At 37.4% G+C, this 14,244-nt stretch overlaps 1 protein-coding gene across 24 annotated transcripts in view; it reads left to right on the forward strand.

Annotated features, from left to right (window-relative positions):
* Positions 1-14,244, forward strand: part of EXOC6B (exocyst complex component 6B) — a 703,642-nt gene that overhangs the window by 510,115 nt on the left and 179,283 nt on the right. For 14 of the 24 annotated variants that reach the window (XM_089922288.1, XM_089922290.1, XM_089922299.1 and 11 more), the window contains one exon: positions 13,452-13,574. The exons of 8 other annotated variants lie outside the window; for them this stretch is intronic. In XM_089922288.1, coding sequence (XP_089778414.1) covers positions 13,452-13,574 — 123 coding nt within the window. 2 more of the 24 variants (XM_089922309.1, XM_089922303.1) reach the window with 2 other exon arrangements.

Genomic DNA, 14,244 nt, shown 5'->3' on the forward strand with positions numbered 1-14,244 from the left:
AATTTGAACACCCAAGAGTGCCTAGGCCCATATGTAGAACAAAGAAGATCCCTGGCATGGAAGTTTGCAGTCTAGAGGGGGATACAAGGCAGACATGCATTTAATACACACCAAAGAAAACCTGATTAGTTCAAAGACTTCAAAGAATGCAGTTCTCAACCATTTCCTTTTTATGTTGTATTTGAAAACCATTTTTTCATCTTATCTGCAAACTCTTCTTAGTCTAAATAACAAATGGAGTATGCATTTATCAGTCAGAGATGCTTTCTATGACAGGTAGAAACACAAAACCGTAGACAGAGTGGTTAAACTAAATAGGTTTTATTTTTCTTAGAGGCAGTGAGTTGCTGTATTAATTTAGTCGCTCAGTGATGTCATCAAGGACCCAGGCTCTTTTGTTCCCTCTCTTCTGTCATACTTAGAATTTTCCTCCTCATACATATTATAGTCAGAAGGGACTCACATTCAATGCAGGAGGGAGGTGCCAGCATCACCTATTTTTTTATTAAAAAAATTAAAATCTTTTCAGTAACCCCCTAACAAACTTCCTGTGTGTCTCATTGGTCAAAATATAGTTGTGTGGTTGCCTCCAGCTCTCAGGGAGACTGGGAGGTTGAGTATCTGGCAAAGAGAAAGAGGAGCATCATTATTGACATAGTTGATTTATCATGAATTGTCTACTTGGAATTAAACACAAAATCAGGCTCTGGTTAGCAAGAAAGAAGGAACAAATGAAGAGTGTTGTGGTGCTCGTTGTGCCATCAGTGAGAAATGAAAATGAACAAAAATGATATGACTCCTGGAAACTTTTCTCTGATTCTAGGAAAATTAACATAGTGGAAAATTACATGAGTCTGCTAATACTTCTGCCCCACCTTTTAATTTTTTTTACTGTTTATTGGTTTCCCTTGGTTGGCTTTTTTTTTTTTTTTCTGGCCACACCACACAGCTTGCAGAATCTTAGTTCTCTGACCAGGGATTGAACCTGGGCCCCCTGCAGTGGAAGCACAGAGTCCTAACCACTGGACTGCCAGGGAATTCTCCTGCTTGGTTGACTTTTGATGGCTGGAAATTAAGGCTTAATTGGCTATACTATTTTTAATTAATTAATTAAGACTTCCAGTTCCAGCCATCACAGAGTAACAGGCATCAAGGTCACCCTTCTGCCATAAACAGCTATAAAACTGGATAAACTGTATGAAACAACTCTTTTCATGCATTAGACAGCAGAGAGCACAAGGCTGTGACCCTTCAGAGGGGAAATGTACAAGGTAAGCTTGACATTTACTCTTGTTTTCTGTCTGGGGGCACTATCCAAACACAGCACAGGAAAGTAGAGCCCGAATAAAAAGCAGTGTTTTGCACAGAAACCCCCCACGCCCAGGAATTGGCTTATAAGGCTGTTGAGGCAGCTTAGGTTTGTGGAGAAAGGTACCTGAGAGCAAGGAGTTGTTTAAAGAAGTTGCTCCAGAAATCTGCTTTGGAGAGCCCTTGAGTCTTTGATCAAAAACCAAGTTGCCATGTGTGGTGTGAAACTCTGGGAGGCTTAGCGGAGAATAGCCACTGAGGATCTATGAGCTGAATAGGAATGCCAGTGGTCACAGAGTGCTAGGAAACACTGGAATTCTGACCAACTAGAGTGGAGAGACCGCCTTAACATATTGTGCATTCAGTAATACCCCAGAAGGTTAGGCATTAAGAATGCTATTCAAGCTCTAGAGTAAGAGCTAATCTTGAGCCACCCTAATAAAGTCTAATAAGAAGACTTGACAAGATAAAGGTAATCTGCCAGTAAAATAACTGCCTGCCAAAACACTCAACAATCTTTGAAGGAAGAAGAACATGAAAAAGTTTTCAGATTCTCAACCGTATAGCATCTACAATTTCACATCAAAAAACTAAAATTCGACATACAAAGAAGTAGGAAAATATGACCCATAACAGAAGAAAAAAATAAACAATAGAAATAAACCCACTGATTATACAAATGTTAAAAATAGTGGACAGGGCCTTTAAAAAACTGAATATAAATATATTCAATAACTTAAAGGAAAAAATGGATATAATGCATGACTGGAGGAAATTTTTTCCAGGTTTGATTTAAAAAAAGTATTAACTCACTGATTCAAAAAGCTCAACAAATCTTTAGCGAGATAAACATATAGCCACACCCAGGCACATTATGGTCAGATTGCTAAAAATAACAGCAATAAAACAGAAAATCTTAATAGCAGAATAAAAGACACATTATATAATAAAGAGCAATGATAAGAATTACTGCTAATTTCTTATCAGAAACAGTGCAAACCAGAAGGCAGTAGAGGAACATCTTTAAAATCCTGAAAGAAAGAAAAAAAAAAGCCTGTTAACCTTAACCTGAAAACTCTATCTTGTGAAAAATATCCTTCAAACATAAAGGTAAAATATAGACATTTTCAAATAAACAAGTTGAGAAAATTTGTCACCAGAAGATCTATACCACAACACATTTAAAAGGTAGTTTTTCACGTTGAAAGGAAATTATACTAGATGTCAACCCAGCTCTACAGTGCAGATTACATTGTTCAAAGATGTCTCCCACAATATCTCTTTTCCTAGAACCGGGAAGCCCGGTTTTTCTTTTTTAATTTTATTTTTTATAGCAGTAATACCTGCTCTTTGTGGAAATTTTGGGAGAAAAAAGTAACAAAAAAATTATCTCATCATTCAGAAATAAGTACAATTCCAGGGCTTCTCTGGTGGCGCAGTGGTTGGGAGTCCGCCTGCCATTGCAGAGCACACGGGTTCGAGCCCTAGTCCGGGAAGATCCCACATGCCGCGGAGCAGCTGGGCCCGTGCGCCGCGGCTGCTAAGCCTGCGCTCTAGAGCCGGCGAGCCACAGCTGCTGGGCCCGTGCGCCACAACTGCTGAAGCCCACGCGCCTGAAGCCTGTGCTCCTTAGCAAGAGAGGCCACCGCAGTGAGAGGCCCGTGCACCACAATGAAGAGTAGCCCCCGCTCGCCTCAACTTGAGAGAGCCCGCACGCAGCAGTGAGGACCCAACACAGCCAAATAAATAAATTAAATAAATAAATAAATAAATGTTTAAAAAAAAGAACTGGTATCTGAGATTTAAGAAAAAAGAAATAAGTACAATTCCAGGGATTACATCCAGACATGATAACATCCAAGAGCCACAGAATTGTTTCTAGAAGCCATCCACTGGATTCTTTGCATCTAGTTAACCAGAATTGTTTTGCATGGCTCTGTCTTAACCAGTTACTTCCCAGGAGAATGAAAACATAATGGTTGGCTAAACCAGTCAAGATTGATTCTTAATGTTGAATACAAAGTCATCATTTTCCGAGTCTTGAGGAATAGTAGAACCTCATTCTGATATAAATAAAAGGGAGAAAAAGGCTTTGGGGTAGGTGACCAACCATTACCAATGGTTGAACGGCAAAGCCTGATGAATGATTGGGAATAACTCAATCAAAGTGACTGCATTTTTGATAGAGCTAAAAGGTAAAGAGGGATGGGGGGTAATAAGCTAAAATATATGAGCCTTGAGGAAGAGGAGTAATGGTCTGAGAGAAGCACCAATGAATAAGGAAAATGCCCATCTTATAGCCTGATTCTGAAGTACATTTTTTGTAGAAGAATGAACTGTTTCTACTTTAGAGAACTATAGGTGAATTGGTATCCTTAGCAGAGAGCCAGCTTTCAGTTGACTAAGAGGTAGAGAGATCATTTAATGAAAAGGTGGAAACTATGAAAATAGTTCGTTAACTATGGCAGAGGGTTTCCAGAGAGCCAGTGTCTTGCCTGAAAAGCCACTCAATATTTGTAATAGCCTTTCAGACTTAGGATCAGCTTGACACTAACATTTGTGAGGCATGGCAGTGTCTCTAATAACCATATTACCACTGAAATTTTTTCCCCATATATTTAGAGCCACTAAGGTTCATTGATTTAGAATTTAATGTTTCATTTCTGATTGGCATTAATTTGTCTGTCAAAAAACTTTCCATGGACATTTATTTTAATTTAAAAGAAAGAATTCTATGTCTTTTGCTATACCATCCCCCTCATTTTCTTCTTTACATGCTCAGTGGTCTATAAAAAATCTTAAAGAAATGATACATAAGATTCACATAACTATACAGAGGCGTATAAAAGCAGCCCCAAATGACAAGATAATTAACACTTACATCTTTCTACCCAGTGGTGTGTACGTGAGGTATTTTTGCTATTGTCTGTGAGTCATTGGAAGAACTGTGTATAGGTCCTGAAAGAAATAAAACTTTGGACAAGATAGAATGTGAATGTATCTTGAGTGTTTGACTCTGAGGCCTGGGCTGCCACTTTGTTAGATCCCAAATACATACAGGAATTATATGCATGCAAGCCTGAGATATTCAGCTAGTATAGTGTAGTCATTAAGAACACAGATTTGAGAGTCAGCTCAGTCAGATGTTCAAGTCACCACTTCTTTTTACTGTGACCATATATAAGTTATTTAACCTCTCACAGCCCCATTTATGAAATAGGAATAATAATAGAACCTAATATTACAGGAATGGGGTCAGAATTAAATGAGATAATGCATAAAAGGGTTTATTTCATGGCTGGCAAAACATTAAATATGCAATAAGGAGTAGCTTCTCCTGTTACCATTATCAGCAGCAGTAACAACAGCAGTAATAAATATACAGCAACTCTCAGAAGGTCTTTTGCAGACCACGCAGACCTTTGTCTGTAGTTTGTGGATCAGTTAGGTTTGGAGATGCCCTTTTATTCAATGTAAGTTTTGCTTTTTGTAGTTATCTGTCGAACTTCTGTAGTTGTTCTGAAAGTTACCATCCAGAACTGATGATTTTCTAATTCTCAGCCTATGCTTTTGCAAGAAATCAATTAGTTAGCTCAGATGTTTACTAGAGACGGTAACTACTGCTTTGGATACCACTATCTAATAGGAGTGTTGTTGATTCTTACTGACAGGCTAATCAAACCAAGTACCTTTATGGTGAAGATTATTAGGATTTAGGAGATGTGAAGAAAATATTCCTTTCCCTTTAAAAATTGACAGTGACCTCTGGGTACTTCTGCTCTGTATGAATTTCATCTTATATCTCCATATGTTCGGAAACTGGATTTTAAATACTAGCAGGTCTTGATGACCTAATACTTACCTCCTTGATCAAACCTGGGCTACTGTAGCATTCATGTACTAGGATGTTCAGTCTGTGTCTGGATTTGGAATTTCCAAACCTTTTTCTTTGTATCTTCTAAAGATAAGGAGGTCTAGGTTCATATTCCAGCTCACCTACTTGTTAACAGCGCTTTTTCAGTAATCTGTTCATTTATTCAGCAAATATATGTGGAGCCCCTACCCCTACTTTGCATGATACTACATGCAAAGTACCATGCTGGAAGCTTGAAAAAAAATGGGAAACCATTGGTGTTAAATAGGAGGGTGACTTGATTAGATTTGTGCTTTTGGAAAGAACTCTGCAATTTATCAGGGGCCTCAGAGATCAGTTATAAGGCTGTTGCAGTAATCCGTGATGGAGATGATTTGGAAGCTTCAGCATATTTATGCATCATAATTCAAGCCATTGGAGTGAATAAATCAACTCATCTACCCTCCCTGAGTCCATCAGTAAACTAGAAATATTAATCCCTGCTATAGTTTTCTCACAGTATTGTTATGAAGTCAAATAAGATACTATGCATAAAATCATTTGTAAACAGCCATGGAAATTTTATTTATTACAGTTATCACTTCTTTATGCATATGCTTTCATGTGTTTTTGTCTTGTTTTCTTTCCCACTTCCATTGTTATATGGTTTATAATGTTAAATATTTCAGTTTTTAGTTGTCTGCTCAGGTTCCTATATTATCAAAAGATTGGCATATTAAAAATATAATATAATTAATCCAAATCCAGGGGACATTTGGTTGTGAGGAAATGCAGCGGCAATTGCATCTTTTAAAATTTAGTGTAATCCATCTTTTCGCAGGGCCCATCGCCTTTTGCACAGAATAGACCGAGTCCCTGTACAGAAAGGTAATAGAATGCATCTTGCCAAATTCTCAGTTCTTTGATGGTCAAGTTAATATGAGCTTGGGAACAAGGACTCCAAAGCCTTCCATTTCACCCTTCTTACCATAATAGCCCTTACTTTACAGGTCAGGAAACCAATGTGGAGAATCTGCCTAAACTCAGGATTTAATGAAACAACTTTAGAGTAGATTCATGATCTCACTGAGCCTACTATGATATAAAATATTAGCAGAACACCATTTGTCACTTAATTCCATAGACCCCGCTCTAACTGAAAGATCAGATTGCTTTCTGCATCCCTAGAGAAGTAGTTTTAGCTCAAGGCTAAAAAAAAAAAAGTCAGGATCTAATAGTCCAGGACTGAGAAGTTTGAATTTTCCAACTCTTAGTATATATTCACTAAAAAAAATGGCTGCAAGTTCCCTTGTGTGGTATAGCAGGCTCTCTTCTGACTGTGTGAGATGTTTTAGCAAATCTTAATCGGGCAAGCCTTAATAGGCTTGCTTATGATTTTGCACTGGGGCTTCTGAACTAAGGAATCTTTGTAAAGCGATCTCTCTGAACCTTAAGTACCAGGCCCAAACACCTGCCATTTGGGGGTAACTGTATTCACTTATTTTTATTTTCTCCATTACTTGATCCCAGCTATCTTTGACTCTCCACGTCCATATAGTTAGTTATCCACCATTGGTCACTCCCCACAAGAGTCTGTCTTAAGCCTTCAGGCGTTCCTTTACCAATCTCTTCCTGATGTGAGGGAGACAGAAGAGAAGTGAGTCCTCAGGACCCTGGTCAGAAGCATAAGGGAAGCAAATGTGACAGGTCTTACTATCGTTCTTCTCTTGCAGCCTTTGAAGTTTACATTTTGCAAAAGGAGTTTTGGTCCTTAATAACTAAGCCAGTACTAAGCCCAAACTGCATCAGCCTACCAAACAAACTGTTAAAGTGACTACCAGCTCGTACATTAAATCAAGCCTCTCCGATAAGATGCCCAATAGTAATTAATTTGTCATTCAAAATTATGTTTAGTCATCCTTGAATAACTAGTGCAAAATGTGTACCCACACAGGTTTGTTTGGTTTTTTTTCCTGCAATTCCTTAGAAAACTCTTACATTCCCCTCTGAGTATAATTCTTTTCTCCCCTACTCTTATTTTGCTATCACCCTTGAGCCCATGTTGTGTTTAGGTCCTAGTCACAGGACAAGATTCAGTGAGGGATAGAGCAGAGCAGAGTGCTACCCTTCGCTGGCAAGGGAGATACAATCGAAAGCATTCTGGAGAAGGCTGAGGGATCAAGCTTTCACAATTTCGCTTAGCACCCTTGCATTTATCAAGGAAATATGGTAAAAGTATGAAGACAGCTGGTGTATCAGTTCATAGATCAGTTTGTGCTCTTGATTTTCAGCTCACCCAGCTATCCAGCTGCAGACAGAAGGGGATTATTATAGTAGTGCCTCATGATGGTTCTGTGTTTTCTTGGATTTTTGAGCTATGCATTCTAGCAAGGACCAGAGTGCCCCATTTTCATTGTAAGTTGCCCAGTGTTATTAAAAGCTTTCACATGAAAGCTTTCCATATTCTTCAGTTTCTTTAAATTGAGCAATGGCAGGACAACCTAGTCCTCCAAAGCTTCACCCTCAATGGGAACTCGTTCCCAGGTGACATAAGATAATACCTTAATTATGAGCTTGGCTGCCACATTCCACTGACTGTTGACTTCTCATCCTGGGAAATGAAATGATGTCTTAATGCCCTTTTCCCTGCCATCACCTGTTAACGAGTTCCAAATATTCTACATTTTCTCTGAAGTCTTTGTTTTGCCAGCTCAATCCATAATAATCTGTCTTAATTAAATTATGTTTATTTGCAAGGAACAAAAATTTATTCAAAACAGTTCAAGAAAAGAGGAGGGCTTATTTTGAATATATGGATTTCATAGGATCCAAGAAAAAGGTAAACAGCAGATCATGTCTGCACACTCCTGTCTCCTTAGCCTCTAGCACAGTGCCTGACATATGGTACTTGCTTAATAAATATTTGTTGAATGAATAAAAATGACTCAATTAGCAAGTTTCTGGATCTTTTTGGTCAGCTCTGAAGATGGAAGGGAGTAGAAGTAGGAAGTGGCTTGGGATGGAAGTCATGTGATATGAATAGCAAGGATGTAGTTGGAATCCTAAGGAATACTCTCTTAGGAGGATGTACAATTGGCAACTTGAGTACACATATCCTACCACCAACTTCTATGGATTATCAAGCCATTCTTGCCACCAACAGTCAATTCTCAATATATCATCTGTATAATATATAATAATTAAAATCAGAGGTAATAAAAACAGATTGACCTTTGAAACCAGTCTGTTTCTATCATCTCTGATTTTTGTTATCATATATTATATTTAGTAGTTTGGGCATACTGTATTCCTCTTCTTAACCGTATCTTTATTTATAAAATGAAGTTACAATTATACTATCTCACAGACTTGTTGAGATGATTAAGTGAGTAACACATAACAAGTGCTCAGTAACTGCTAGCTGCCATCCTCATTGTCAAGTGTCACCATCACAAAGAGTACCAAGCTGGAAGGAAAGCTGCATTATAACCTCAGTTTTGCCACCAACTTGCTGTGTGATCTTGGGAATTCATTAAACCTGTTTGGGCTTTGGGCTTCTCATTTATAATATGGGAACACTTGGCTAGATGATTTCTGAGTTTCCATTTGGTTCTAAGACATTACAGTTTATCATGGGAGGGAAGATTGTGTGGATATTTTCATGTGTATGGAAAGTTGTTTTAAAAATTAAATGAGATAATGCATATGAAGTGCTTTACAGATCCTAATACACATATATTTGTAACCACTAGTAAATATTAAATATGTTTATTATAGTTTTAATCATAGTTATTATGATAACATGTTCATCAGGGACTTAGAATATATGGAAGCAGAAAGCAGGCTTTGAGTGATTACCATCAGGAGCTCATAAATTTAATGACCATTGGAATAGGGTCAGTAATTTTTTTTCTCAAAGAAACTTTCTCTATAATTGTTCTCAGAGTCTGCTTTATGGTATTTACTTTTGGATAATATTAGTTTAGGAAGAAAGCAAGCTGTCTAGTGAAGACCTAAAGCACTATAGTATCCTGTAGAAATGTCAGTGTGGTTGGGGATAAGATCAGGGTTGCCATGATGAAACGTGTTACTTAAGCAGTCCTGAATTTCAGAAGAGTCTAAAGAGTATGAATACATTTCTTTTGGAAACTTAGTTATTAGGACATGAGTACTAATATAATACTGATATGACAGATAGATTTAAAGAAGACAAGTTGGCTTTCTGTGAGATATACTTCAATCTTAGAAATGTTAAATTGTAGCAACTGGTATCATTACATACTGTGGGATTCTTGTGAAAAGTTTTGAATTTAAATACTTCCTTTCCAATTAAAGTATATATTTTATCAGAACAACACTTTTCAAATTGTATCTTAATTATCTTAATTGTACCTCTGCAAGTCTTAAAAAGAGAGCCATTTTAAGAATATAGGGTTTGAAGAGAGACAAATGGAAAAAGTTGGAGCCCAGTAAAATTTTAAACCTCATCTCCTAGGTTATATCAAAATAACAGATGCCTCCTTCGTTTGAGGATATGTAATTCCTGAAGATGCAAATTTCCTGTTGTAGACTACTCAAGGACATTTTGTGTGTTTCAGTATCATTGATTTCAGATCCCTTAGCTTCTATCCTCAGCCTCATCTTTCTGAATTATAATTTTAAAACAAGCTTTCCCGTTCTGCTTTCTTCCATCTGAGAAACATTAAGGTAAAAAGATTGATGATAGACTTGGAGTTTATATGCAGAAAAATAAACTTGCTTCCTATAATTTGCAGTGTTCTGCACATGTGAAAATCTAAGGATAATTAGTTATTATTGCTTTAATGTGATAGAGACGATAACTTGTTCTATGAGACAAGCTCTATGGCTAATGAATTTTGTCTTTTGGTTGACTGACTGGTTAATGGAATCAGAAAAAATACTTTTTGTTTCTTCTTTACAAAAATGCTTTCATTCTCTACTGGAAATGGATATGGGGATTTTGGGTAGCCAGTCTTTGTTAGAGCACATCCTTCTTTATTTATTTTATCATTTGTTTTCCCCTTTTCTCAGTTATGTTCTGTATTCTGGTTTCTAATTCTCATTTTGATTCAGTATTTGCAGTGAAACTTACAAATTTGCAAGGGAGAATCATTAAGTTGGCAATTATATATGTATATATATTATATATAGTTATGGTTATCAACATTTCATTCATTCTCTTCATTCCTTGTTTTCTCTGCAAGACCTGGAACACTGTAGATATTCTATACAAGAAACCAGATTTAAAACTCAAGTGCAGTGGGAATTTGTAGGATGAAAATAGAGGCCATAGTCTGGTACTTTCTCAGACACACAGCTCTCAATCAATCTATGCAAAAGCTTCCCCAGATACTTATGGATTGTATGGCTTTGTCTCTCTCCCACTTCCCAGGCCCTTACCCGTTCTTTTTAAAAGCAGGATTGAGCTTGGATTCTCAGCTCTAAAATGGTGTGGGAAGAGCACAAACTGCAAATATCTTCCTTCTGTCAAAAATAGGCAGTAGTTGTCATGCTAGGTGCTATGCTATTATGCTATGTTATTATGATGTGCCTTTCTTAGCCATGAAAAACCCCAAACAGAGGGCTTCCCTGCCATTTAAATGGCCATGTCACTTCTCTTTGACTGTGGATGATGGACCCTGTACCCTCTGGAAGGACTTTTCTCAGACATGGATCAGTGAGTAGTGCCCACTCAGCAGTTATTTTGGTCTATGAGCTGAAGTTCCTTGAATTCCAGGAGATAAGGCAGCCATTGTCTCTCTGAACCCATTGCCAGACACCCAGTCATTTGATAGTAGGTGCTGCCAACCTGAGCAGTGAAGGCGGGCAACCTGCTCTTCCTCACCATGGCCTAAGATGCCATCCTTGTCAAGCAAATGGAGATGGATCATGCTGCTCTAACCTTGTTATATATCACTGTCAAACCCTGCTCTTGGCTTCCAGAGATTGGCCAACAGAGACAAAGTACTTTTTCTGGTAGCAAATGTTACCTTGGATTGTTTGTGAGGCATTTAAGTGATGAGGAAGTACAAAGGACCTGCTACATGAAGAATCATAATACCCAGTTAAGCTTCTTTATCTGAGGCAAACCTCCCAATACCCTAAATTCTGTTTGGCTGTTTGGTAAATGCAGTACTTATCCCAGCTCTAAATAAGGACAGTGACTGATTGCTCTTAGAAACTGTTCAGATTTTTCTTTGAGACCCTACACACTTTGGAAGTTTCAGGGACTAGAAAGATTAAGAAATGCCATTTCAAAGAAGAAAAAGTTTAAAAATATATTGTGGTTATTGCTGTTTTCCTATTACTTAAGCCTGGTTCCAGACTTGGTAAAAAGACTTTTCCTAAAGTTAAAGGAGTATGTTATAACAATTTCATAATCTCCAAAGCCTTTTTACTATTCCTTTATTAGAAACTTTATAAAACAATTATTTAAAAATTTTCATTAATCCTCATGATTTGCTTGGAAACACCCAGAAGCATTTTCATGGAGAAATGAGCCCATTGAAACAATAGCTTGTCTTAATCATTGCAAACCAGAGACCTTACCTCACCATTAGCACCAGAGCAACGTGTGGCCATCTCTTTCTGCTATATCAGCTAGCTACAAACATCACCTCAGCTGAAAATTATTTCTTTAGCACCGCTACCTCATTCCATCAAGCCATTTGCACCTCCCTTTTACTCACATAGGCTAAAATCCTAATGTTTGTAGTAAGCCAGACTCTCCCAGGAATATCTGATGCATTCACTGCTCTTGTCTCAAGGTGTTTACACTGGGACATTTTATACATTTTATATTTTCTTTGGCCCTCACTTCACGTCTTTGGTGCTGAGGCCAGTAAACTATTTATTTTAACTGGGCCATTTTATAAGGTGTAAACCAGGAAATCATATTAAATACCATGTCTATTTAAAAATTATTATAATAGTTGAAAGTTGACAGACTTCTACTCAGGCCTACAAGAAATTCCTGTAACATTCTAGCCATCTGCTGCCTTTAGGTGGAACAGTACCTTATACATCTTAAAAAACTGACTAAAGTCCTAATTTTTATGAGACATTTTAAAAGAAATAAATTTCAGTCCTTTCCACTATTACCTGCTCTAGTATTTCAGCAGTTAACAAATTCTGATTTGAGTTCTGTTGTTTTAATTAAATCATCTATCTAGTCTACTTTTTGTATTACAAATTTTAGAAATTTATCCTTTCTCTCTTCCTCCCTTTTATGTGCGTGTGTGTGTGCATGTGTGTGTGTGTGTACGAGAGAGAGAGAGAGAGAGAGAGAGAGAGAGAGAAGAGAGAGAGAGAGGCACCATAAAATCCCCTTAGCATTCCCAATTTCATGTTTCTAAGACTGGAATTTAGAAAATGTGAAGAAAATATCATTGCCAACACTTCCATTTAGAAAAGCTGAAGTCTTCAGAAACTAGTGAGTCAATTTATAGAATTTTTAAAGTCTTACCTATAATGTTCTATAATGATGGTTGATCTATATTTTACTTCTATATTCTACTCCTCTCCTGGGAGGAGAAGGTGGTTTATGGTAGGGTCTCTGGTAGGATAATGTACACTTGTATGGGTGAATTGAGGCCTTTGTCTTTGATCACTAAGTAGCTGTGAATTTGGACAACAGACTTAATCTCTTTCAAAATCTTTTTACCCATTTGTTATATGTGAGTGGTTTGGACTAGGGTATCCCATTGGACTACATGGCTAGGGATTAGCCATTCGAGTACGATGAGGTAGGTTGGGAAGGGTGTTCTGACAAAAGCAAGTATTTGTATAAATTCTGGGAGGAAATGAACATGGCATATTAGGGAACTAAAACTAGTTCATTATGACTAAAGAATAGGGTGAAATGAAGTGGGGTAGCCAGAAGGAAATGTGGAGATATAATCATTGTTAGTGGATCCAAAGCAGATTTTAGAGAGAGTACTTTTAATGGAAGTAGGGTGATAGACCAGACTGCTGAGAGTTGAAGAATGAATGGAAGATAAAGAAGCTGAATCAGTGCTTGTAAAAGACTCAGAAACTGACATGGAAAGAGAGGAAAGAAAAGGTTGTTTATTTAATTGCCTCTCTTAAGCCTAATAATTGGGACTGTTTAATTATAAAAAACACCAAATATTTTATATAATGTAACCAAGAATAGGAGAAAAATAACACTTTATTTTCTTTGTGGGTATCAGTAAAATTTGCCTGGTAATCTTTCTCTTCTTTTTGTCTTTCTCTGCCCTTTCTTCCTGAATGATGTGCCTTTCTGAAGAAATTCAAGACTCCTCAGTTTTTCACCACATCCCAGCAGTCACATGGCTTAAGGCCTGCCCTTCCCCTCTGACTCACAGGAATCTCTTTGTCAGCTGTCTGCCTGTCAATGGATGGAAACAAGGTGTAGCATCAGCCCCTGCCCAGGCAATTAACCAGGGAAAAGGATGAGGTTCTGTATTCTTCTGTAGAAAAGCATTTTTGAGGGCTTTTAAACATTTTAAAGACAACATTTTAAAGACAGGAGTGCTTTTAATACTTGAGATGCTCATTTATCTCCTATACTTCCTAGTAGTTAAGATATTCCTTTAAAAGCACCAGTTTATCATGGAAAGAAGTTGCTTAGGTACCTTAAGAAACAACTATTTTCATTTCCTTTTTCTCCAACTAACCTAAATTCTCTTAAAACACTAATCTCCCCCTCTCTTACCAGTGCCTAGGAGTTAAAAATGCCTAATGCTTCCTCTAGCGTTCCTGTTGTGTCTGCAGTCAATTCCCTGATCTTGTAACTACCAGCTTAAGGTCTCAGGTTTCACTGACAGAGATTCTCTTTTTCTCCTTCTTTTGTTTTTGTTTGTTTTAGGGGAAAAAAAGAAAAGGAAAACACACCCCAAACTGAGCTCTTAGTGGCAAAGTCTATATTCTCTAGTAAGATAGATCTTGACCTCTGAAAATAAATTCATTAGTCTGTGTAACCATAATGGCAGACCAGTATTTATGTTCATATTGACCTTTCACAAACATTTAACGTGGATGTTGACCATTGTTTTAATACTTTACATTATAATTCCATT

This window comes from Delphinapterus leucas, chromosome 13 (assembly GCF_059928025.1).
Source record: "Delphinapterus leucas isolate spDelLeu-1000000601 "Yukka" chromosome 13, BTC_Dleu_Yukka2, whole genome shotgun sequence".
NCBI lineage: Eukaryota > Metazoa > Chordata > Mammalia > Artiodactyla > Monodontidae > Delphinapterus > Delphinapterus leucas.